General features: G+C 32.5%; 2 protein-coding genes and 1 pseudogene across 2 annotated transcripts; 2 read left to right on the top strand and 1 right to left on the bottom strand.

The window, feature by feature from the left end:
• The first annotated feature begins 488 nt into the window (after positions 1–488).
• On the top strand, positions 489–4,606 carry LOC122607247 (prosaposin-like). Its single transcript, XM_043780184.1, has 6 exons — positions 489–629; positions 1,347–1,460; positions 1,886–2,073; positions 3,245–3,442; positions 3,610–3,669; positions 4,294–4,606. Exons 2-6 carry the CDS (start codon positions 1,352–1,354, stop codon positions 4,438–4,440), a joined length of 702 nt encoding a protein of 233 aa, XP_043636119.1. The 5' UTR covers positions 489–629; positions 1,347–1,351; the 3' UTR covers positions 4,441–4,606.
• A 10,116-nt stretch (positions 4,607–14,722) lies between these two features.
• On the top strand, positions 14,723–17,183 carry LOC122609489 (annotated as a pseudogene).
• Positions 17,184–18,350: 1,167 nt separating this feature from the next.
• LOC122607677 (stress response protein nst1-like) lies at positions 18,351–23,499 on the bottom strand. Its single transcript, XM_043780696.1, has 4 exons — positions 23,419–23,499; positions 21,492–23,057; positions 20,214–21,085; positions 18,351–18,844 (listed from the first exon to the last, which is right to left on the bottom strand). Exons 2-4 carry the CDS (start codon positions 22,923–22,925, stop codon positions 18,712–18,714), a joined length of 2,439 nt encoding a protein of 812 aa, XP_043636631.1. The 5' UTR covers positions 22,926–23,057; positions 23,419–23,499; the 3' UTR covers positions 18,351–18,711.
• Between the last annotated feature and the right edge of the window lie 1,048 nt (positions 23,500–24,547).

Here is a 24,547-nt window from a genome sequence, read left to right as displayed (position 1 = left end):
ACAACATCAGGGGGGTCTTAGGCATAAGGTGAAGTAGACAATCGACCGAGGTTCAACTTTTTAGGGGGTTGACTTTTTAATTTTTATATATATATATATATATATAACATATATATTGTTAAGTAAGCTTGTTACAAATTTTAATAAGTGTATAAAAACTAAACAATAGTACTTATCACGTACTAATTTGTTATAACATTTATCATTGTTTTTATATTTTAGTTTATATAATTATAATTGTTGCACCTATCATTCGGGCTTTTTTTTTCTCGGCTGAAATTCATAAATCTTTTAAGACGGCAGTGGACATCATAAACAGTCATATCAAGACAATATAAATATTGTTTAAAAAAATAAAACTTTAACCTTGAAACGTTTAAAATGTGAGTATTTCACATAACAATATTTCAGAGGGTGTAATAGGAAATAAGTAAAACCAAAAGGAATAAAGGACTACGAAATAGACAAATATTGGGGGGTTGAGAAGACTTCATCTTTCCATCTATATGTATAAACTCCATTAAATAAATCACAAACACATTACTTGAAAGCAATAAACTTTGTCAACCATTTAATCTTCTTTCTGGAAATTGTTTATTGCCAATCATTATCAATACTTCTTACACAAGGTATATACTCTTTCTTCATGTAGTTTTTGATAATTTTTATGATGAATCTGAATAGTAATTACGTTATATATATATGTGTGTGTGTATTTAGCTAGTTTTTGTATTAAGATTTATGGGTTGTTATTGATATATAATTATAATTGTTGCACCTATCATTGTTATTGATATATCATGGGTTCTTTTTAGATTTATGAACTATGCTCAAAGTTTTGATCTTTCTTGAATACAATATGTGCAGCTGATGTATGTTTATTTATAACTTTGTGTTGTTTGACTTTTTAGTTTTAAGTAGTTTTTGCTCCATGATTTGTGAATTAAAGATTTTGTTTCATCAATTCATTTGTTGATTGATTTTTTTTTTTCGGGTGTATTTTAAACAACCTATGTTTCTTAAACTTGTTTTCGATATCTGAATTTTATCAAATTACATCTTAGTATCAAAAATTGTAGATTTTTAATTGGGTTTCTGTATTTATGTGGATTTATGTATACAGTATACGTAATACGTATACTCTATCTCGAGAACTCATCAATAGTCCTCTGGGTGGTAAATCTCTGTTTTGTTATTCATTTCAAGTCTTAGTACAATATTCTAGACAGTCTTGTGATCAATATGAGTATGTTTTAGTTCAAGAATTAGTTGCATACTACTTAATAATGGATTCTTGTATTTAATGTATAATGAATTTAGAAGAAGTTTGTATTAACACACTTCAGGCACAATGAGTGGAAGAGTGGGGCTCATCTTTGTTGTCTTGCTGGCTGTTGGCTTGGCATGTGACGCTCGGGATTTGACTGCCACCTCAAGCAACAAGTTGTCTATGGTCTCAGGTATTTCCTTCAATTAATTTCAGTATGTTTGCAGTTTATCAAGTTTAGTAATCAAGTAATGTGTATTGGCCGTTTCTGGTATTGTTTATATCATTCCCAATATAATGGTTATACCATAAATTTTGTATGTTACACCACTTGTAGTACTAATATTAAATTGTAAGTTCTAATTATGGTACCTTAGAGTTAGATTGGGAGGTTATTTCACCTCACGATAGTGATAAGAATCATGTGGTCAAAGCCATGCTTTGAGAAAAGAAAAGGAATTGTTGAATGCATTATTAGTTTTCCTTATACGATCTACTTACTGACGTAATGATGCCTCTAAGGGGAATTTAGCTCTAAGAAGCGTTATTACTAATTTTTACATAATAAGTTGAGTAATTTGTTAGATTTTTGAAATACTCACTTCTTCATCCATCTAGTTTTGCGGTCAAGTGCTGAGAAGAGATTTAAAGTATTGGGAAACACCGGTAAGAATGACAATTTGTGCAGTTTGTGTGAAGAATATGCTAGTGAAGCTCTCATGTACCTTAAACAAAACAAGACCCAACATGAAATTATCTCCATTCTTCACGAATCCTGCTCCAAATTAAAGTCATTGACGAAACAGGTGTGTTTCTTAGTTATTTTATTTTATGAAGTTGACACGTTGTCCGAGCTTCATAAGGAAAACTTGTTTATGATATTTGATTACTAGTTGTGACATAAATTGTACTTCATCGGCTCATTATCGATCATACATTCAGAATAAGTATGGGGTGTTCTTGGGGGCAAATGTTGGCCGTTCTACCAGGGAATGCTAAGCTTTGCCATAACTGATTTTGTATTACAATTACGATCTTTATTTGTCCATTTTTAAATACCAAAAGTTTTTTTTCAATTTTTGCATGTGCCTACTTTAGGCACCAATGTAGGTATCATAGCAGTGGCAAAAGGGTGGGTTATACGACATGTAAAATGGGTCTGTTGGGTTGGGCATTGACCCACCAACACCTTTCAGTTTCTATTTGTAATCGATATGTTAAACATAATTGTATAAACTATATTATTACAATATTAATCAGATCATCTTTAATGAAGCGATTTAGGAGCTAAATGCATTTTAATACTATATGGACGTCTTTTGATCCTTTTCCTGAGCAGTTAAATCTTTAGCTATGACCCTATATGACAACAAAAACCAAATAGCCTTATTCAAAGATAAATGAGTCGAACTACCTCTAAAAAAATTGTATTAGCTATTATTCGTCTAAGTTTATTAGCTATAGCTTTTAGAAACATGCATTCGCATTAGTGTTAGAAAAGGATACTTTACGCATGCTAAACATTGATCTTCCTTTATTGCTTTTAAGTCGTAAAATCTCGATTGAAAGGTGCATTAGCTTTGTAAAGACTGTTTAGGAAAGAAAACATATGGTTTCCCAGTCAAAGCTTGAAATTGATGATATTCCATTCCTTAAAAGACGTTAACTAAAGTTAGTAATACGATAGCTACTAAAGCGTAAACTGCTCATTTGCAATGAAACACACGCCTTTAGGAACTCTTTTGTATATCTTAATAGAATTTGTATTATTATTTTAACAAGAATGCTTAAGTTTTTAAACATTTTTTGAATCAAATGAGCTTTAACTAGATGGGCTAAAAAGTTCCTATACACTATTTTTTGTCATTGACAATATTGGCTCTTAACATATGCATCAAGCATCATATGTTTTGCATCTTTTGAGGATAAAATAATTCACTTCTAATATGATATTATTTGGGTTTTGATTTGTTGCAGTGCATCACTTTAGTAGATTACTATGCTCCTCTATTCTTCCTTGAGCTCTCAACCATCCAACCTGCAGAATTCTGTGGAAAAGTTAATCTCTGCAGTGGAGTTGTTGCATACGCTCAGAAGTTCTCACAAAACAGCTGTGACACTTGCAATATGGCTGTTTCAGAAGTGATTAAGTTGTTAAAAGATCCTGATAATCAGGTATTTAGAAACAAATACTTCATACTATTAATTTTCATACGTCGGTAGGTAAGTAGGTTTGATTATCTGTATCAATACACTTTAATTGGCTTTGCTTAATTTATATAAAAGTTACAAATAAAACCTTAATTCAGCATATTCATCATAGTTGTTTTGTTATATGTCAGTTGACAATCTTGCAGCTGCTCTTGAAAGAATGCAAAAATGTGGAACAGTACTTGCCCAAGGTTTGATCGATTCTCAAAACTATCCTTGCACATATATAAACATTTATTCCTAGTGCTTTTTAGAAAGTAATGGTCGATATGTTGAACCCTTTCCATCATGTGTTTTGTTGCAAATCGAAATTGGCCATCCTTCTTTCCTAAAACTCATATATAGATGTGTTGGTTTTGTTTTGTTAGTATCTCTAACAAGTTAACTGGGTCGAAATTTTGGCTTTAAGTGTACTTTTAATCCATACAACTGCCAAGATTTTTTCATTTAATATATTAGGGTCTTCTACTCTTCTTCGAATAATATTCTTTATGTATACAAATTTTGTTGTAGCACATTAATCATTTATAAAAAAAAGATCTAATGGGCAAAAAGTGTTTATGGGGTCACCATCTTAACCTAACCGACGTTAGCACATACTAATTTGTCAATCTAACTGTACACGTTTTGTCCTGTTCTCAATCTATTCTTTTTCTTTGGTATAGGAATAGAAAGAAGAATAAAAAAACATTAGTTGGATCGATCGGTGTAGTTTTAAGATTTTGTATTTGGTGTATGAGTTTTGTATCGCCATCTTGGCTTACATTTGTGAATAAAAGTTACCTTGACTAATGAAATTGTATCCTTTTCAACAGTGTAAAGTGCTAGTCTTCGAATACGCTCCCTTGATCCTCACAAATGCAGAGCAGTTTTTAGAGAAAGAAGACTTATGCACCAAGCTTCATGTCTGTGATCCCCATGCATCATCCGTTGAAGAGGCTTCTTTGGTTTCTGACAACTAAATTTGATGAACACGGCGATTGATCCTTATGTGATTTGTGGAATGGATTTCATTTTCTTTTTATGTCATATAAACTTGTACATTTATGCTGCCAACTTTACTTTTGAACCAGATAATTACTTTATTACCAATCCTTGTAATTAAGAATTTATAGTTGTGTTTGCCAAGACGCTTGTTTCAAAAATATTTTCTTGCCCCTTTATTATGAAATCTAACTACCAATGGGTTGGTGACTCATTAGTAAGGTTCAGAGCTTAGAGAAATCTACCGAGTTTGAGTCTCACTTCTTACATTTATAGAAGTGGATTATTAAGGATTTTTTGAAGAGTCCTAATCAGTTATACTATTTTAGTATACACATGGGAAGGTTAAGGTAACGACATTAAAGTGTGAGAATAAATTTTCTTTGATAGTATTTTGAAATTTGTAAGATTAGAACTTGTTTAGGGAGATCTGTTCTTGACATTTGTTGGTAAAAAATAAAAGAGACCGGGTAACTTTCATATTTGATTCAAATGTAGCATGATCAAGTGGGTAGCACTAAACACTCTTGTTTTTGGAGGCATAGATTATGGTTAATACTTAACACTTTCAACTTTCTCGTCTTTGGAGGCATAGATTATGGTTAATACTTAACACTTTCAACTTTTTCTAACTAAATTTTCGGTAAATTTTTTTTCTAATTGTTTATTTCTCATTTATTTCTTTGACTCGATCTATTTGTCTATTTTATATTAAGTGTCTGATTGCGATTCCATACTAATATATGTGTGTGTGATGAATATTTTGATTTTTAATTTTCTAATTTTAATTATGGATGAATCTTCTCATTCTTTTTTTTTTTAACATCACATTCTAAATCAAAATATGTCTAACTTTATGTTTATTTGCTTTTTAGTTTATATATATAAAACTGTAAAGTTCATTGTTAGATGTTAAAAATAAGGATGAAGATTCCTTAAAGTTAGAAATAATTTTAGGGGTAAAGTTGAAAGCATCTTAACCTTTAGATTGAAATCAAGGGGGTGTTTTGTATGATGGAATGTAAAGGGAAGAAATGGAATGGAAAAGACTTCTTTTGTTTGTTTGCAATGAAGAAAAAGAATGATAACGGAAAAAGGGGAATCAATTCCATTCTCTCCATATTTGTAGAGAATGGCTAAGAATGAAAAAAAAAAAAAATTTCAAGATGTTATATGTATTTAATTTATTATTATTTAAAATTTTATTTTATTTTCATATATCCATTCTCTGTGGGTACCAAACAACATAATTCATTCTTTTTCCAAATACTTATTCTCTTTTTCACTATTTCCATTCTCTATTACATTTCCATTTTCTATGATTCCTTCCTACCAAACACCTCCCAAAGGTCAAGATTCAAAATCTTTGACCCTTGATTTTAATTCAAGGGTTGAGATTAACAACTTTGCCCCTAAAGTTATTTTTAACTTTAGGGAATCCCCATCCTAAAAATAAACACCTTTGCTAGTTTTTTTAATAAAAGGTTTGTTTTTTTTCATAAAATGGATGATATGATTCTTTAATATTTTTTGATTTTTTTCTTTTTTACCAATTTTAATATACTTTTAGGTTCTATTGTTTAGTTTTTTTATTAAAGTGAAAGGAAAGAAGTGAAGAGGAAAAAAAATAAACTGTATTGTTAAGTTTTTTTAAGAAGGGGGTAAAAGGATTGGGAAGGAAAAAAATGACATGGAAAGGAAATGAGAAGAGAGGATAAGTGGGGAAAGTTATAGTTTTTTTTTATTCTGAAGACTTTTTTCTCTCATTTTTGAGGTGATTAGGAAGGAAAACTTTTTCTCCCTTTTCCTTTCCTTTTCATCCTTAGTTAACTAAACAATATAGTATTAGAATACTAAGATATAGTTAATGTGTTTAAACCAGGTTATGCAATTAGTATTAATTTCATGACATGACAATCATTGAAGGCAAAATAGAAGATAAAAAGAGCTCTAACTGAAACATAAACATAATCCTGGGTGTAGGAAAAGAAAGAAGAAGAAAAAAAAGAAGCAATTCAAACCATCCCAAATTCATATTGGCAACAGAATCCTTAAAAAAAAATTTCTAGAATGACTGTGCATCAAGATCTCTTGAAGTTTTTAAGGTGAGAAACACCGTAAACTCGAATAACGGGATAGAAATACGCCTTTGCGATTCCACCTGTCCCATTGGCATCTTCAACATACCGTTGAACCCGTAAGTATCCATTGTCTCCTACCTGTCTTCCATTACTATATAGCCAAAGTAAGCACCGCATGAGAAATCTCAGCAATCACGGGTTGACAGGACACCGCTTCTAGAAGTCGTGCTTCATCCCCCTTAACCCACCCAACTCGATCAATCTTGGCACATGAAGCTCTTTGCACGACATACTTGAATTAAAGTAGGTTCAGTCCTCAAAAGATAAACAACTCAAAACTCACAACATGAAAGAAAAGTTTGTTGTCTTGCAAACAGAAAAACACTGATAACAATGAAAACATATGGGCTACATATAGCCCTACAAAATATCACGGGTAAACATTGCAAATAAAAACTACCCAGGCCACTAATTAAAACTATGAAAACATATGGGCTACATATAGCTTACAAAACATCACGGGTAAACATTGCAAATAAAAACTACCTAGGCCACTAAATAAAACTACCCATGTTCTCCTAATATATATATTAAGTCACTTTCCAACATGCTTTTTTCCGAGCTTGTGAGACTCTGTCAAAGTATTGACTCATTCTACAACTTGACTGTCCCCAAGTAATACACCAAAATACTACAATACTCAATCTTAACACTCTATAACAAAGCCAAACATACTAACTATGAAAATAAAGCTTCTGAAACACAACCAAATCCCACTGCAGCATACACAGAATCTGACCAGTCAAATAAGCTAACAAACCAAATTACCTCACCACTTATTCTAGAACTACAAGGTAAAAGTAACAAAGTAAAAGTGCAAACCATGCCACATATATATGTTACTTGTATTATGATGCTCAACTTACCCCAAAGCTTTTACAGTTTCCCTGACTGTCACGGTCGTTCGGTGGATAAGCCGTTGGACTGTAAAGGCGTCCCCGGTTCCTATATACAATGTAATGCAAGGCCCTGTATGGAGAGCCCCAGCATCCCTTGTTTGTTATGTATCGATCATAGCAATCGATGACATGTTGAATGCTTAAGAATTGGTACGGAGAAGGTCACTTGGCCAGGTTGTTTATTGCCTCACACGTTTCTACAGCGGCATAGCATCCTCGTAGTCTTACGGACTGGAGGCAGGATTTCATCTTCACGCCAATCTTTTGACATGTTGCGTGAAAGAAAACATCAAAAAAAGCAAATAAAAAGTGGGCAAATAAAAAATACAGTAAAACATCAATTTATATTTTTAAATAAAAAGTAAATAAATACGAGTAGTTAATTTTCACCGAGCGGAAACGGATATAAAATTATCATATTTAATATCAAAATATCGATTTTTTTTAATTGGAAACTATCAAATGTGTGATTTTTTTAACACTTCATAATCAGTTTTATAGTTTTATGTATATAAACTAAAAAACAAATGAACAAAAATTATTTTTTTCTTTAGAATGTGATGATGTTAAAGAAAAGGATGATAAATTCATCTAAAATCAATTTTATTTTATAGTTTTATATATAAAACTTAAAAAGCAAATGAACAAAAAATTGACATTTTTTCTTTAAAATGTGATGATGTTAAAGAAAAAGATGAAAAAGTTTATCTAAAATCAATTTATTTTATAATTTTATACATAAAAATTAAAAAGCAAATGAGCAAAAAGTTGACATTTTTTTTCTTTAAAATGTGATGATCATTTTGATTTTATATCATTTTGGTATCAGAGCTCCAATCACCGGAGATCCGATTCCGACCACCACAACTCCGATCAAATATTTCGATTCTAAATCCGATCGCTATTGATTCTCTTCTCCTAAAATCATGGCACCGGAAGCTAGAAATAAGGATTTTGAGAGGTTTCCAAAGGAATTCGGGCAAAATCAGAAGGATACAACTTCAACAATGGAATCGATGATTAGTTTGCGAGGCGTCATGGATGACATGGCCAAACGATTGGATGAGCTGCAAAATTGACAAACCCTAAATGTTCATAACAACGGCGAACCAATAACAAGTAATAATAAGCTCACAAAGCTGGATTTTCCTCGATTTAATGGCAATGAAGTTGATCAATGACTGTATAAGCGTGATCACTTCTTCAATATTGATGATACAATTGAAACTCGAAAAGTCCGATACGCCGCCATACATATGGATGGCAGAGCATTGCAATGACATTTAGCATATATGAATTCTAGTGAGAGAAGGTGAATCTGGTGGCTGACTTGGGAAGGCCAAATTGTAGTGAGAAATTTTTTTTTTACCTAAATTCTAGGGAAAGATTTGGATTGTATTTGCTAGTTACCAAGATAGGTGTATTCCTCTCCAAATTCACTATTTTGTATAATATTTGTTTTTATTCATTTTTAGATGGTGTAATAGAAAATTAGTATTGTATACAAAACATAGCCAAATTTTAAAAGGTGTAATAGGAAATTAGTAAAACCAAAAGGACTACAAACAAAACTATGAAATAGACAACGATATGGGTTAAGAAGACACTATTTTTTCCTCTATATGTATAGCCAAAACTCAATTTAATCATCTTTTTGAAAATTGTTAACTGCCAATCATTATCAATACATCTAACACAAGGTATCATATTGTGTAAAATAGTTTTAGTAGTAATTGACATATATATACACCAAAAAGTATAGTGAGTTTTTTCTATAAAAAAAATGCTAGAGTAAGTTTGAGTAACAATCATTACTCGTATTTATTTATTCTTGAAAACCACGTGTAGGTTTTATGAAAACGGTGGATGACACATTACGACCCATAACACATTAACACCTACCCTGATGAACAACTTACCAAATCCCATATTATAATTTAGTCTTTATCTATCCAAACCTCTCCTACCCTCCTCACAAAAAATATCCTTATTTTTGCAACAAAATCAATCACCATATCATTATGTCAAATTCTGTGTTGCTATCTGTGCCAAAATAAAGAAGATGGTTTTTCGTTTTCGATTTTTACGACGGTAAACGAAATTGCCGATGTTGATTTTCTCATTATTATTTTTTTGATCTGTCGATGCTCATCCGATTGTGAAGATTTTATTTGTTCTGGGACCGTCCTCATTTTGCAGCCGCCACCGTCATCAGTCTATCCCAGACACCCACAACTTAAATTTGTTTATGAGATTCGAATGATGTTGTATTATATTTAAGATTGTTATTATTGTTGCTTATTATTTTTTTTTGTTTTTGCTATTGTTGGAGTTGATTTGGAAGGCTATTGATTGTTTTAGCAAGGGAGAAGTTCCGTCAGTGGCGGTGGTGGTTAACGACAACATCAGAGTTTAGCTTAGGTTCAGCGGTTTGGGGTAAATTGATCATGTGTGTTGGTTAAGGTAGGTGGCCGGTGATGTTGCTCTCCAAATTTGGACTTGTATATGGTCTTAAGAATGTTGGTAGTGGTGTTTCGTCGGCGTTTTTATAGATGCAGTTCAGGTGGTTATCGATAGTGGTGGCCAAAGTTTTTACCGGCAGTTTTGGTGGTGGTCAAGGTAGGTGGTCGGTGGTGGTGGCCTGAAAATATGAACTTGGTTGAAGGAGATTGAAGGCTTACAAGTAAAAAAAAAAAGAGGAAAGGTTGTGGCCAAGTGTTGACCGTCAAAGAAAAAGTAGAAAGAAAAAAGAATAAAAAAATTTTGAAATACCCGTTTGTGAGTTGCACGCAAACTCACATTATCCAACCCAACTGGTTTTAAGTTTTACCCATTATCCATGGACAAAAGCATTTTACCCATTTCAACTGGTTTTAAGTTTTGACACATTATCCAACCCAACTTGAACCACTTATTTTGTTAAGTTTAGTGACATGGTGAACTAAAGATCCATGGACTAAAGCATTTTATATGTGTTGATCCGGATGATCATTATATGATATATTATTTGAAATGGGTTCTGTCTTGATGCTCTTTATTATTAATGACCATGCCTGCCTGTTTGTTTATTATGTGTTTTAATGATCCTTACAAGGTAACTATCAACATGATTGTTGTACCAATTTCTCCGGCTTCTGAGAAAAACAAGTGGACCAACTACCATCACAAACCCCACTAGGAATCCTAATCCAATACTGGATCATTATAAGGATCCAGATCCAGTATGCCATGTTTAATATTGTTTTGCATCTGTAAAAGTTTTGTTTTAATTATTCCATGAAACCAATATAACATATTATAGCAGTATGCCATGTACCCTGCAAAAGCCAAAGCATATAGTAAAATATAACATCATTAGAGTTTAAATTGTGTTCAACTTTCGTTTTTTCTTTAGACGGCAAACTCAAGCACTCAACCATGCATATTTAACATACATATCAACAATATAAATTAATGTATAAATTAAGTAAAATATTATGGATGATGATCAGTAGTTTTTTAGTTGTACACCTTCAAATATAATTTATATATAATTCATAGTATTGTACATATAGTACAACATCTTAAAACATATTTGGTGTTACATGGCTAAATAATGATAATATACCGATAATCACCATTTCTGAAACGTGAGAAATAAATATTTACTAATAGACATCATATTCCAAATACATTTACATAAATATCGTCAAAGTTGTTCTTCACTAAATTGTGATAGAAAAAAATAAGCGATTTGGTACAAATTGTTAATTTATATATTTTTATAAGTTAATTAATTATTTCATCAAACCAACATTCAATCATATTAATCTTAAAAAATGTGAATTTAAACCAAAAATACTACTATTCGTATTAAGAGGATGAGTTCATCACTATTAGTTTTAAGAGATGATGAGTTCATTAGTCTTGATCAATCCAAACGACATATATAAGGTCATGAAACAAAATTATATAAAAGAAGTTTATTAATTTAATCACATACTTGGTGCAATCGGTCTTGGGGCTAAGGTAAGTCATGTTAACACCACATTTCCCAGAAAGGCCGGCAACATTATCAGGGTTAATGTTAGAAGTAGATCTATAAAAGTTAATTAGACAAGTGCACGATTGTTGTCGATCAGGAGTTGTTCGTACAACCCCGTTCAATGACTTGAGTCCATCACAACATCTTAAAAATGGATCGTTCTTGCACAAATCAATAAACTATAGGGACCATCCTTGTATTTAGCTCTAAAAACAAAAAAAAATTGTCTTGTAAAGGAAGAAAAGGAAATAGGGTTAAAACCTAACTTTTACTGAGTTTCTAGCCGCCTCCTTTTTTTACAATTATCTTTAGCTACATTCTCACTGTTCAAAAAAATAAAATAAATCTTTAGCTACATTCTATATAGGTAATTTTCGTTTTATAATTTTCTTACCACTTGCGGCTTCATCGCATAATTTCAATCTATTTTAATATTTTATCACGTGCTTAACATTTTAATTAATTAATGAAACCTATGTTTTATTGGCCTAATTATTTTTAATTAATTATCTTTAGCTATATTATATAGGTAATTTTCTTTTTATAATTTTCTTACCATTTACGGCTTCCATCGATTAATTTCAAAGTATTTTAATATTTTATCAGGTGCTTAATATTTTAATTAATTAATGAACCCTATGTTTTATTTCCCTAATTATTTTAATTAATTATCTTTAGCTACATTCTATATAAGTAATTTTCTTTTTATAATTTTCTTATCACTTACGGCTTCCATCGATTAATTTTAATGTATTTTAATACTTTATCAGGTGCTTAATATTTTATGACGTGCTTAACATTTTAATTAATTAATGAACCCTATGTTTTATTAGCCTAATTATTTTAATTAATTATCTTTAGCTACATTCTATAGGTAATTTTTTTAAAAATAATTTTCTTACCACTTGCGGCTTCATCGCTTCATTTCAAGCTATTTTAATATTTTATCACGTGCTTAACATTTTAATTAATTAATGAAACCTATGTTTTATTTGCTTAATTATATTAATTAGTTATCTTTTTATAATTTTCTTACCACTTGCAACTTAATTTCAATATATATTTTAATCTTTTATCATGTGATTAATATTTTTAATTAATTAATGAACCTTATGTTTTGTTTGCCTAATTATTTTAATTAGTTAATATTTTATTTAATTTCTATATTTTCTTTCTTTTATATATATATAAGGGAGATGTCGTCGAAGAGAACAAAACGAAAGACCAGACCGCGCTTGAAGATTTTTGTTTTGACTGGCGTAAAGATGATGCAATAACCTCGGTTAGGAACATAACCACAGGAACAGGAACATGAACATGCTGGGCCGCTGCCACGATAGGAGCATGTGAAGCGATCGATAAAATAGCACACCCAGAAAAGCCATTACAAAAGCTCAGTATACAGCATCTTATAGATTGCTATGACCGTTACAATAAGACGAAAGATGGGAGAGAGAAATCTTGGGGACATGCCTGTAAGGCCCTACAATATATAGTATTTTGCAATCATGGGGCCTTATACACGGACGTTGATTATCCCCGTGAGCAATTTGATGCGAAGGGGCCATGTGCCGCTGCAGGGGTATTTATTTCAAAAACTTTTGTATGAGCTCCAAAATAATTTTTCAATCATCATTATGATTGATTTTTTTGTTTTTGCAGTTAAAACAAGCAACAACAATCGAAGGGGTGAGATGTGTAGAGAATGAAGAAAACCTCTTGGAGATCATTAAAGGCAAGCCAGTCATTGCATTTGTACCGTATTAGATTTTTAATGGTAAAAAGGTAAAAATCCTTTTTTCAATATATATATATATATATATATATAATATTTGAATATTGATTTAAATAAATTTTGACTTTTTGTATTTTGCCATTCAAAATGTGCTAAAAAGAGCAAATTAAAATATCGTTATATTTTTGCTAGCAATTTACACTTATAACTTTGTTTAGTGCCAAATAAAAGTCTTTTGAAAAATCAATGGTTAATTTGATCTTTTCATATATTTCGAGTGGCAAATATGCTCCTTTTAGAGTTATAATAGCAACTTTGAGCCTCTAAATATATTAGTGACAAATTTGTTTTTTCACATATTTTAAATGACAAATTTAATCTTTTAACTGTAATTTTTCTTTTCCGAAGGCAGGGGACATTATTATGTATGCCGAGGTCGGTTTAGGCGGTGGCTTCAATAAGTAGGAAATGGTCTTCTTTGTCTATACCTTATGTAACATGTTTTCTTCCTGTCAAATAGACAGCAGTAAAGAAACCAGTAAAGCTGAAATTTTCCAACTTGCATTAAAATTTACCCATTTCAACTAGTATTAAGTTTTGACACATTATCCAACCTAATTTGACCAACTTATTTTGTCAAGTCTAGTGACATGGTGAACCAAAGATCCTTGGACAAAAGCATTTTATATGATATATTATTTGAAATGGGTGTTGTCTTGATGCTCATTCTTATTCATGACCATGCCTAACTTAATTTGGTTAATTTGGGATTTGCGATTCCAACTAAGAAGTGAAGAGAGTTACGGGATCAACGCACTACAATGAAGACAGGAAGAAAGGATTCTAAGGGGTGTTTAGTAGGAGGAAATCATAGCGAATGGAAATGCAATAGAGAATGGAAATAGTGAGAAAGAGAATGAGTATTTGGAAAGAGAATGTATTCCGTTGTTTGGTACCCACAGAGAATGAATATATATAAAAAATAAAATTTTAAATAATAATACATTTATTGCATATAACATCTTCAAAAAAAAGAAAACAATTTTTTTTTTTCCATTCACCCATTCTCTACAATTTAGAATGGAGAGAATGGAATTGATTTCTCGTTCTCCTTTCTCATTCCATTTCTTCGTCGCAAACAAACAAGGGAAACCTTTCTCATTCCCTTTCTCCCTTTCCATTCCATTATACCAAACACCCCCTATAGTATAGGTTTTGATTAGCAGTCGTATTAAACATTCTCTGCCTCTATGAAATTTCTATCTGGTGTAAAACTCTTTTATTAGTATAATCATTCAGCTATGTAGTTATTATTAGTGTTCTTTATGGTTTGTTCTTGTATATAAATTGGCTACATCACAAGCAGATTCTGGGTTAGATCCGTTTATTGTTCATTAAGACGCTTGTACATAAGTTTATTTTACTTGTACAGTGGTAAAATACCAAAAATACCTTTCCTAAATGCTTATAGAAGCAGCCCTTTTCTGCGGGCAAAAGGAGCAGTTAACTAAAGTCATTTGTGAAGTAGGTTGGTTATTCATTATTTTATTCTTTGAAGTTGCTATGCTGTCCGAGCTTCATAAGCATAACTTGTTTATGATATTTGATTACTAGTTTTGACATAAATTCTACTTCATCATTTTATAAACAATCATAGATCAGAATAAGTATGGGGTGTTCTTGGTTGCAAATTTAGGTCGTTTGACCAGGGAATGCTCATGCATTACCATAACAGATTTTGTCTAACAATAACAAGCTTTATTTGTGTTCTTAAATACCAGCACTTTCTTCTCCTAATTTATGCATGTGCCTGTGTTATCCTAGCAGTGACAAAAGGGTGGGTTGTACAACATGTAAAATTGGGTCTGACGGGTTGGGTATTGACTCATATGTATTTATTGGTAATCAACATAATTGCATAAACTATATTAATCTGATTTTCTTTGATTAAGCGATTTAGGAGCTTTAATGCATTTTATTGATTTTATTTTGCCCTTTTTCTAAGTAGTTAAATCTTTTAGCTATGACCCTAATTGACAACAAAACCCAAACAGACCTATTTCTAGATAAATTGGTCGAATTACCTTCTAAAAAATGTATTAGTTATTATCCGTTATAACTATTTTAGCAATTGCTTTTTTGAAATATGCTGTCATTTTAGTGTTAAATATAGGATATATTACGCATGCTAAGCGTTAATCTTCCTTTATTACTTTTAAGCTATAGAATCTTGATAGAATGGTGCATTAGCTTTGTAAAGAAACTGTTTCGGAAAGAAAAGCTATCGGTTCCCAGTCATCTAAATAGAACAATTTTGATCTTCGTTTTAACAAGAATTTTTAAATCTTTAACCATTTGAACAAGAATGTTTTAATCAAAATGAGCTTTCACTAGATGGCCAAGAAGTTCCTATACATTTTTTTTCTTTTTTGACCGGCTATCTATCCTACTTCTACTCCTAAATTATACGTAGGTCTGGACTCTCGAAAAACCCCCTATTAAACCAAGAAGTTCCTATACATTATTTTTGTCGTTGACAATGTTGACTATCAACATTTGCATCAAGCATCATCTGTTTCGCATCTTTTATGGATCAAATAATCCACTTTTAATATGATATTTATTTGGTTTTTGATCTGCTGCAGTGTGTCACTTTAGTAGATTACTAAGCTCCTCTATTCTTCCTTGAGCTCTCGACCATCCAACCTGCATATTTTTGTGGAATTGTCAACCTCTGCAATGGAGTTGTTGCCTATGCTTAGAAGTTCTTATAAAACAGCCGTGACACTTGCAATTTGGCTGTTTCAGAAGTGATTAAGTTGTTGAAAGATCCTGATACTCAGGTATTTACAAAAATAAGATACTCCATAATATAAATCTTCGTAAGTAGGTAAGTTCGATTACCTATATTAAGTTGTTGAAGGATTCAGTTGACAATCTTTCAGCTGCTCTTGAAAGAATGCAAAAATGTGGAGCAGTACTTGCCCAAGGTTTGATCAATTCTCAAACTTTCTTTGCACATACATTAACATTTATTCCAAATGCTTTTTCAAAATAATGGTCAGCATAAGATCTTTTATAAATGTGTTGTTGCAAATTGGCCGCCTTTTATAAATGTGTTGTTGGTTTTTGTTTCGTTAGTATCTCTAACAAGTTAAATAATGGGTCGAAATTTGGCTAAAGTGCATTTTCAATCCATACAACCTCCAAGTATGTTTTATTTAATAGATTAGAGGCCGGTGTTATTCTAAGAATATACTATGTATAATTCTTTTAGCACATTATCCATTTATAAAAAAATCTAATGGGCAACAAATGTTTATGGGGTCAGCATATCAACCCAACCCACTTCAGCACATACTAAATTTACCAATCTAAGTTTTGATCTATTGCCTTACCAGTCTCCCCTTTAATTGTACTTAACATCATGTTGGAATTCGTCATTCTAGCAACATGTGTTTTTTTTTTCTTTCACTTGTGCATTTTCAGAGAAGTGATCGTTTTGGTGATGACTGATGAGGAACCAAATGCTACTAATCAAAATATTCAATTCTTGATTTCTTTCTTTGACTTTAAACTTTATGTATTAAATTATGATGTAACCTTATGTTTTTCAACAGTGTAAAGTGCTAATTTTTGAATACTCTCCATTGATCCTTACAAATGCAGAGCAATTTTTAGAGAAAGAAGACGTATGCACCAAGCTTCATGTCTGTGATCCTCATACATCATCCGTTGAAGAGGCTTCTTTGGTTTCCGACAGCTAAACATGGCGGTATCTTTACGTGATTTGTGGAATGGAATTCATTTTCTTTTTACACAGTGTGTCATATAAACTTGTACATTTATGCTGTAAACTTTACTTTTGAATTGGAGAATCACTTCATCACCAACCTTGTAAATTTGTAATTAAGAATTTCTACTTGTGTGTTTGCCATTACGTTTGTTTCAAAAAGATTTTCCTGCTTTAATCTGAAATCTGACTCATCAAATTGTAAAAGGTTTATCTATCTAGTATAGTATTTTAAGAATAAATTTACTTCGATTGTGTTATGAAATTTATTAGAACTTGTGTAGGGAGATCTGTTTTTAACATATGTTATTATATATTTTTTAAAGAAGGAGCAACTCTATATAAATCTGAAGTATCCCGTATTTGATTCAAACGAGTTTTATTTTTATCCGTGTTTTACATTCGAATCAAACCAACTGGCTAAATGTTTAGTTCATAATAATAGGATACAAAAATAGTACTCGCATAACATGTGGTGGTTAGTGGTGGCTGGTTGCTAGTTGCCGGTGTTGTCAACCGTGGGTCTCGGGTTATTCAACACACCGGTATTTGAATTGTGTTTTTTGTTTGTTAGTGGAGTATGAAAATATTAAAATTTGAACAAACTATAATTTGATCAAATGATTCATGTTGTAACATAATTATTGTTTTTTTTTTAAAATTTAAAACCCTATAAAATGTGACAGATATTCAGATAACAAAGCAACTTGAGTCTTTTTCTTTCCTGGCGGTACTAAGATTTTAACGCGTTTCAAATTGGCACATTACATTCAACTCATGATCATCTTTTGAATTTTTTTTCTTCCTAAAAAATAATGAAGAAAAATGAAAATTACAAACAAACAAGGCAAGAAGAAACAAAAACGGACGTGCAATGTTAACATGGACAGTTGCTAAATCCTGCAAAATTTAGGCATTATACGATGTTTAGACATCTCAGACATTTGGCGATGGACTCGGATATTTCAATAACATCATCAACTAAGGTATTATCTTAAAGTTATTTGGTATATTTTGTGGCATGGCAGGATGTTATTAAAACTAAAAATTTTATTTTTATGTCATTCTAAAAATAGAAAGGAAATATACATCGTAGGATTCAAGAGTGGAAATAAAAGTTAAAAGGGGCATGATTCTATAATCTAAATATAAAACCCAACTTAACAAGACCCGAAAAACATAAGTATGACCAAATTTCCAAGCTTAGAAGTGCAAATTCTATTACCCAATCCGTCCCGTTTGCCAATTCTATACATTGTTATAAAGCTAGAGTAGCCGAGTGTACAAAAGGCTTGGTTATCAGAAGTGTTTGGTATATTTTCTTTGGTTAAAATGAAATAAAATCCCACCATTACAAGAACTACCATTAGTACAAACAGGAATTGCACCAAGGCCTTCAGGGCTCCAACCCATGACCCTCCACTCTTCACAGTTTGCTCCAACGCAATGTGTAAAAGTAAGAAGTAAATGGACCTGCAGGTCACTTGTATTGATTGGTGTAAGAGAAAATGTAATTAAATCTGGCTAATAACGAAGAGAGAGAGGAGGATACAATATATGCATCCAATATTCTAAACTTTCCTCCAAACGAGGCTCATTCATTTCCACTTCAGAATAGAAAGAAACAAGTCCCTCATCGTACTCATCTTTACGTATTTTAAGTTCTTCCTTTTTCTCTTCGTTCATATGACCAAACAGACTGTACATCTGGGGTGGAGTATAGCCCACCAACAGCTCTTGTGGTTGATGCACTTCCTACTTCAATTGAAACTGGAACAGCCCTCTCTTTACTGTTAAAAACGAAACAAGCGTAATCAAAATTAGAACACCCCAAGAAAGTAATGTATATTGTAATAAGCAGGCCGAAAAGGAAACATTATATACGTTACACATGTATATGATAAACATATAGATTTATACATAAAATCGGCTTTCACTTTAGGCTTAATTATCTCCCAAAATTAAGAACGTCCTTGCAGAGATGTTCAATTATGGCTGTGTTGCATCACAAAGGTTGACGTGCTAATAATAGCAATGGTGGACGATATGGCATTTGCACAGATCTTAAATGATGAACAATACGCGGTTAGCTGTTCTGAACTTTTGCTAAAATACTTTTGCGACAAAACAGTGAGTTAAGAATAAAAAAATTAAAAAAGTGAGCTACTTCGTATAATGATGCACATGCAGGCCAGATACAACTATACAAGGGCCTTGAACTATTTCCCGTTCTAAATGGGGATTTGGAGAGACCACCTTCATGTGCACTCATTATTGGTTTTTTCATACTCATGCATGCATTTTGAGATGAATTCTGGGAATTACTCTATTGATATTCCTGGATTGAACGATACAAGCCACATGTTCAAAGTAGTCTTCTAATAAAAAATAATTTAACTGTCACATAGATGTTTCTATTGTAGTTTAACAGCTAACAAGTCCCAAAATTGGTTTAAGAAAACTGTAAGTATATTGATTTAATACATGCAGAGTTGTATATATTCATATAGAACTATATAAGTAGATATACGAGTATAAATCACTTCCAAACTATTTGCATTATCAAGGGTTCTTTACTTGGATAGAGGGGATTTGAACAGCTATTTGTTATACACACGGTTTCATGGAATAATTAAAACAGAACTTTTACAGATGCAAACAATATTAAACATGGCATACTGCTATATATATCTATTACGAACAGATCCGGATCTAGATCCTTATGCTTTCCAGTCTATCCCTAGGTGTTTAAGAATCTTATAAGTTCAATCATTTAGATTGTGAAAGTAATGTCACAAATCTGAAAGCATGCTGGTGATGAAGATGAAGAGAGATGACATATGAATACAAATTATGTACAATAGATTAAATGATTAATGTGTGTTAATCTTGAATAGTGAGCTTCCTTTTAGACTACATTCTATCAATAATAGATGTCGAGTGAGATTAAAGCAGTGATGGTACTAGTTCAAATTTGATGGGCGGTCTCTGTCAAAGTCATGACTCATGACAGTGGGGAATGTAACTACAGCTTTCTTATCTAATTTTGCAATACTTCCAATTCAAAACAAGGTAACTTGGTTTAACAAAAACTTATAGTTTATCCTAAATATAGCTTTTCATCCGAAATAATGAGAGTGGCAAAGTTATGATTCTTACTTGGCCCAAAAATTGCCTTGAGACAGCTGAAATGGATGGTTAATAGCAGATCCATTCGGACTCCCATAAACCAATTCATTCCGAGTAGTATGCTTGTCACTTTCAGACATCGAGCCATAAGTCATTGGCATCCATGGATCATCATCTGTACCAGGCACATAATGGCTGTATGTTTTTTGATCATCTTTCTTGAACAAGGAAGCCATAGTTCTTTGAGGTTGCGGTCCAGACAGCTCTGCAGGTAAAAGCCAGCTTGAAGGGTCACCTGCAGAACCAAGACTATCCCATATCTGCCACCCTCTTTCACTTGCCTGACCTTGATCTTCAATTGATATACTGTTCATATCTTGAGCTGTCTGTGTACTGGTAGAGAAGAAAGAATTGGCATGCCTCTCAATGGGCGATGGCTTACTCACTTCAGACAAATCGGACATATGTTTTATTGGATGTGGCTTCTGAAACCCTAAATCAGGTACAAACCCAAGCGACTCTGAAACTGGTCCAATCAATGACACGGGATCAGGAACATAACATGGGTCTTCAAAAATATCTGATTCTTCAGGTAAAAATTTATCAGGAGCTTCTCCAACTCGAGGAAATACAGAATTGGATGATAGCTGAAGACCCGTATTAATAAAAGGATCTTCACAAGCAAAATTTGGTAGAGTATTAGGAAGTCCAAATGTAATGGGGTTATCAAATCCCTGAGTCACTGAAATATGAGATGAAATGGGACTCTGAACCTCTTTCTGGGAATTTCCATTAGGCCTACTTATGACATTTGTACTAGAAGATGACGGAACAGTTGATGTTCTTGTAAATAGCTGCTGCCATGATTTTTTTGGCCCTGAAGGCTGGGGCTCAACCTGTACCTGCAGAAGTAAATATCAACTGAGTAAATAATAAGGTGCAATGTATGAAACATCCTAGGACTGTAGAACTTATATACTGTTAATTAAATTGCAACTGCGTTGCTACTTTAGACTATTGGCCAATATGACGTTTAATTTACATTTATGGAAATAGTATTATGAATCAAAATTTACTTATAGCACATTTGTATTTAACTTTATCATCAAATACGATCTCACGGGTGGACTAAAATTATTGTAACTTTTTTGAAAAAGAAAGATGAGAAACGATAATAGAACCTCCACTTTTATATCACATTCTATTTTGACATCAAGAAATAAATTATAGAAATAGAAAAGAATGTTAAAACTTCAAATTAAATAAAGTTAAAAACTTATAAAATAAAACTATGCAAGAAGAACTTACTGGACGAGCAATGTTCTTATCATCTGTAGAAGCATTTGATTTCCCAGGTGGCTCAGACTGAGTAGGGTCTCTCCTGCTGGAAGTAGTATTCTGTACATGATCAGAAGCAACGCTAGATTTGAGTTCTCTAGTGCTACTAGTATTTGCACCGGTGCCTTTACCAAAAAATCCACCACCAGTAAATGCTCTAGAGGATGATAAAAAGCTACCCCTCATTCGATCCAAATATCTGGTGCCAACGCTTCCAATGTTATTACTTTGTGTAGTACCTTTTTGATTTTCCCGGCGATCAGTTTCAAGTTTCTTGTTTCTTTCGCTTTCCTTAACTGCTCGTTTTTCAAGTTCATCTGCATCCGAGTTGCTTTTACTAGATCCCCTGTCTTTGTCTTTCTTTTTTTCATGTCGTTTCTTTTCAACTTCTCTTTTATTGTTTTTTTCACGTAGTGATACTTTACACCGATCTTTTTCAGCTTCAGTTATTTCATCTCTTAACTTCCTACGTTCTTCTACCAACCGAGCAACCTCCTCCCTTTGTTTTCTTTCTTCTTCCTCCAATTGTTCCTTCTCTAATCTAGCTTGTCTTTTCTCTTCGGCTTTTCTTCGTGCTTTTTCGCTTTTACTTTCATTACAATTCATTCCATTTTCACCTTTTTTAGCCAGGTCCCTCATCTCTCCATCTGACAATGCATCCTCATCAGATGAACCAACCCTAAATACCTTTCTCCAAATCCACATAATACTCATGAAAACCGATGCTAAAATCTTGTATATAAAAACAACAAAACTTGAATAAGACTTCTCCGCAAAACAATTGTCATCGCCACCACTAGAATACCCATTATTATTCCCACGAAAACCAGACTTCCCCGAAAAAGACCCACCAACCCAACTCCCACCATTCTCCAACCAATCCTGCCCACAAACCCAACCATTATCAGACCAAACCTTCCCATTCAACATCTTCCCACCTTTCCCAACCAAATCTTTCAAAATCCCACCGTTCGTCAACCCACCCAACCCAGGGGGTAAAGGCAAATCCAAAACCGGTCTCTTCGACACATGCCCACAATAGCAACACATAAACTTCCCACCCCCTGGGTTCTGATCCCGATACGCCGTCAAGCAATTCCTACACCTCCTCGTCGCCGTTTTCCTAAGCTTCTGCATTTCGATCGCTTCAAACCTCTTCCTTTCCCTCAACCTCGCATTCCTCCTAACCCTCCATGCCGACAACTGCGGCATCAATATCTCGTACCAAAACAACGTAACCAACAATACCAACACGCATGCCAACCTCGGCGACGTAATCTCAAACCTAAACGCCGGTGGCAAGAACTGCGACAATAACCATAGTCCAATCAACGGTATCACTAACCACGGTAACATCGTAGCGATTTTCCGTGACCACTTCTGAATCACACACAGTATACACATTATCCTTCACAATTCCACCCTTAATTTAACCCCACCACGATCCCGGCCCACCCAATATCCACTCAAAACCTAAAACCCCTGATTCCAAACCCTAACCCTAATCTCATAATTCCCCCAAATTCTCAAATTAACCTAATATTTCATCAAATTGAAACAATAATCAGTTACATAATACATTCAATTAGGGTTTTTGAAGCTCATTAACCTAACTAATCACAACAATACATACAGATACATGTATATATATATGAATATATATCCATGAAATTGAAACAATAATCAGGTATACAATACATTCAATTTGAATAATAATAGATAAATTAGGGTTTTGCTAGCTCATAAACCTAAGTAATTGGGGGAAAATATATATAAATACATATATACATATACGTACAGATATATGTATGTATAGGTTTCTTTATAAGGAGAACAAATAAATTAAAAAGGGGGGCAAATAAAAGAGTTGAAGATTAAGAGATTTATAGTTAATTACCGGTGGATGAAAACGTCGTCGTTTTTTCAGTTTGTGACGGTGATGAAGATGATATGAAGATTTTATAATATTTTTAATAATAATTTACAGAAATGAAAATGGATAAAAGAATACAGAGAAAGGAAAGAACCGGGTTTGATACTTTTATCTCTTTTGTTGATTTAAAAGGAAATAATATAAATTAAAAAGCTTAATAATCTAAATTCTAGAAATCTTATTAAATGATTATGTTTTTTGCTAGATTTTATTTTATGTAAGTATGAAATGTTAAATTTTTCCAGAACATTCGGTCGGTATTCGACATCAGGGAAACCTCACCGTATAATGGTGAAACCTTACACGTATCCTAGACAACGAGATGTTGACCATGGAGAGTTACAAGTATTTAGAGGAAAAAACTCCAAAACTTGTCATCCCTAAAGATCGAATTCAAGACCTTGGTAAAACATGAGATGCCTCTGACCAGTTATACTAGTCTTCATTGGCTATATAATGTTAATTAATATCGATTGAAGGTTAATAATTTTGCTATATTCAATGTGTATCTGTAGTAAGTTTCATCACATTAAGTTAATCATCATCTTGTAACAATTTACGTATTACAAAATACTAGATGGGTGTTTACGCGTTGCAACCATTTAAAAAGCGATGGTTAAGTGTGGTGGTGATGGATATAAAAGGTGATGGTCGGGGTATCGGTGATGATGGACACTAACACATTGTCACACTGTAAAGTGATAGTATGAAATAAGAGAATGAGACAAAGAAGTGATGTGAAATAAACATATGTTACTTAATTAGAGTTAGAGGTATTATAAAAAATGCTTAATTCTTAAATCTAATTCTCTTTGTAAAGGTTGATTATAGATAATAGATATAGATATAGATGATGATTAAATGTTATATTCTAAATATCGTCGCTGGAGTTAAAATTGATAGGATAAAAGTAACACGTTTAAAGAAAATATTTTCATTACATTAGCTTGTCGCTTGTGCAGGCTTTTTGAAAATACGAAAAGCCTTAACAAAAAAATAATATACATACAATGGAGAGTTAAAAATATTATACGAGTATCTTTTTGTTTGGCTTATTTAATTACAACTTTGTTTACAAAAGTAATAGGTATAT

This window comes from Erigeron canadensis, chromosome 7, assembly GCF_010389155.1.
Source record: "Erigeron canadensis isolate Cc75 chromosome 7, C_canadensis_v1, whole genome shotgun sequence".
NCBI lineage: Eukaryota > Viridiplantae > Streptophyta > Magnoliopsida > Asterales > Asteraceae > Erigeron > Erigeron canadensis.
The sequence above is the reverse complement of the archived record's forward strand: the minus strand, read 5'-3'. Positions and strand labels throughout refer to the sequence as shown.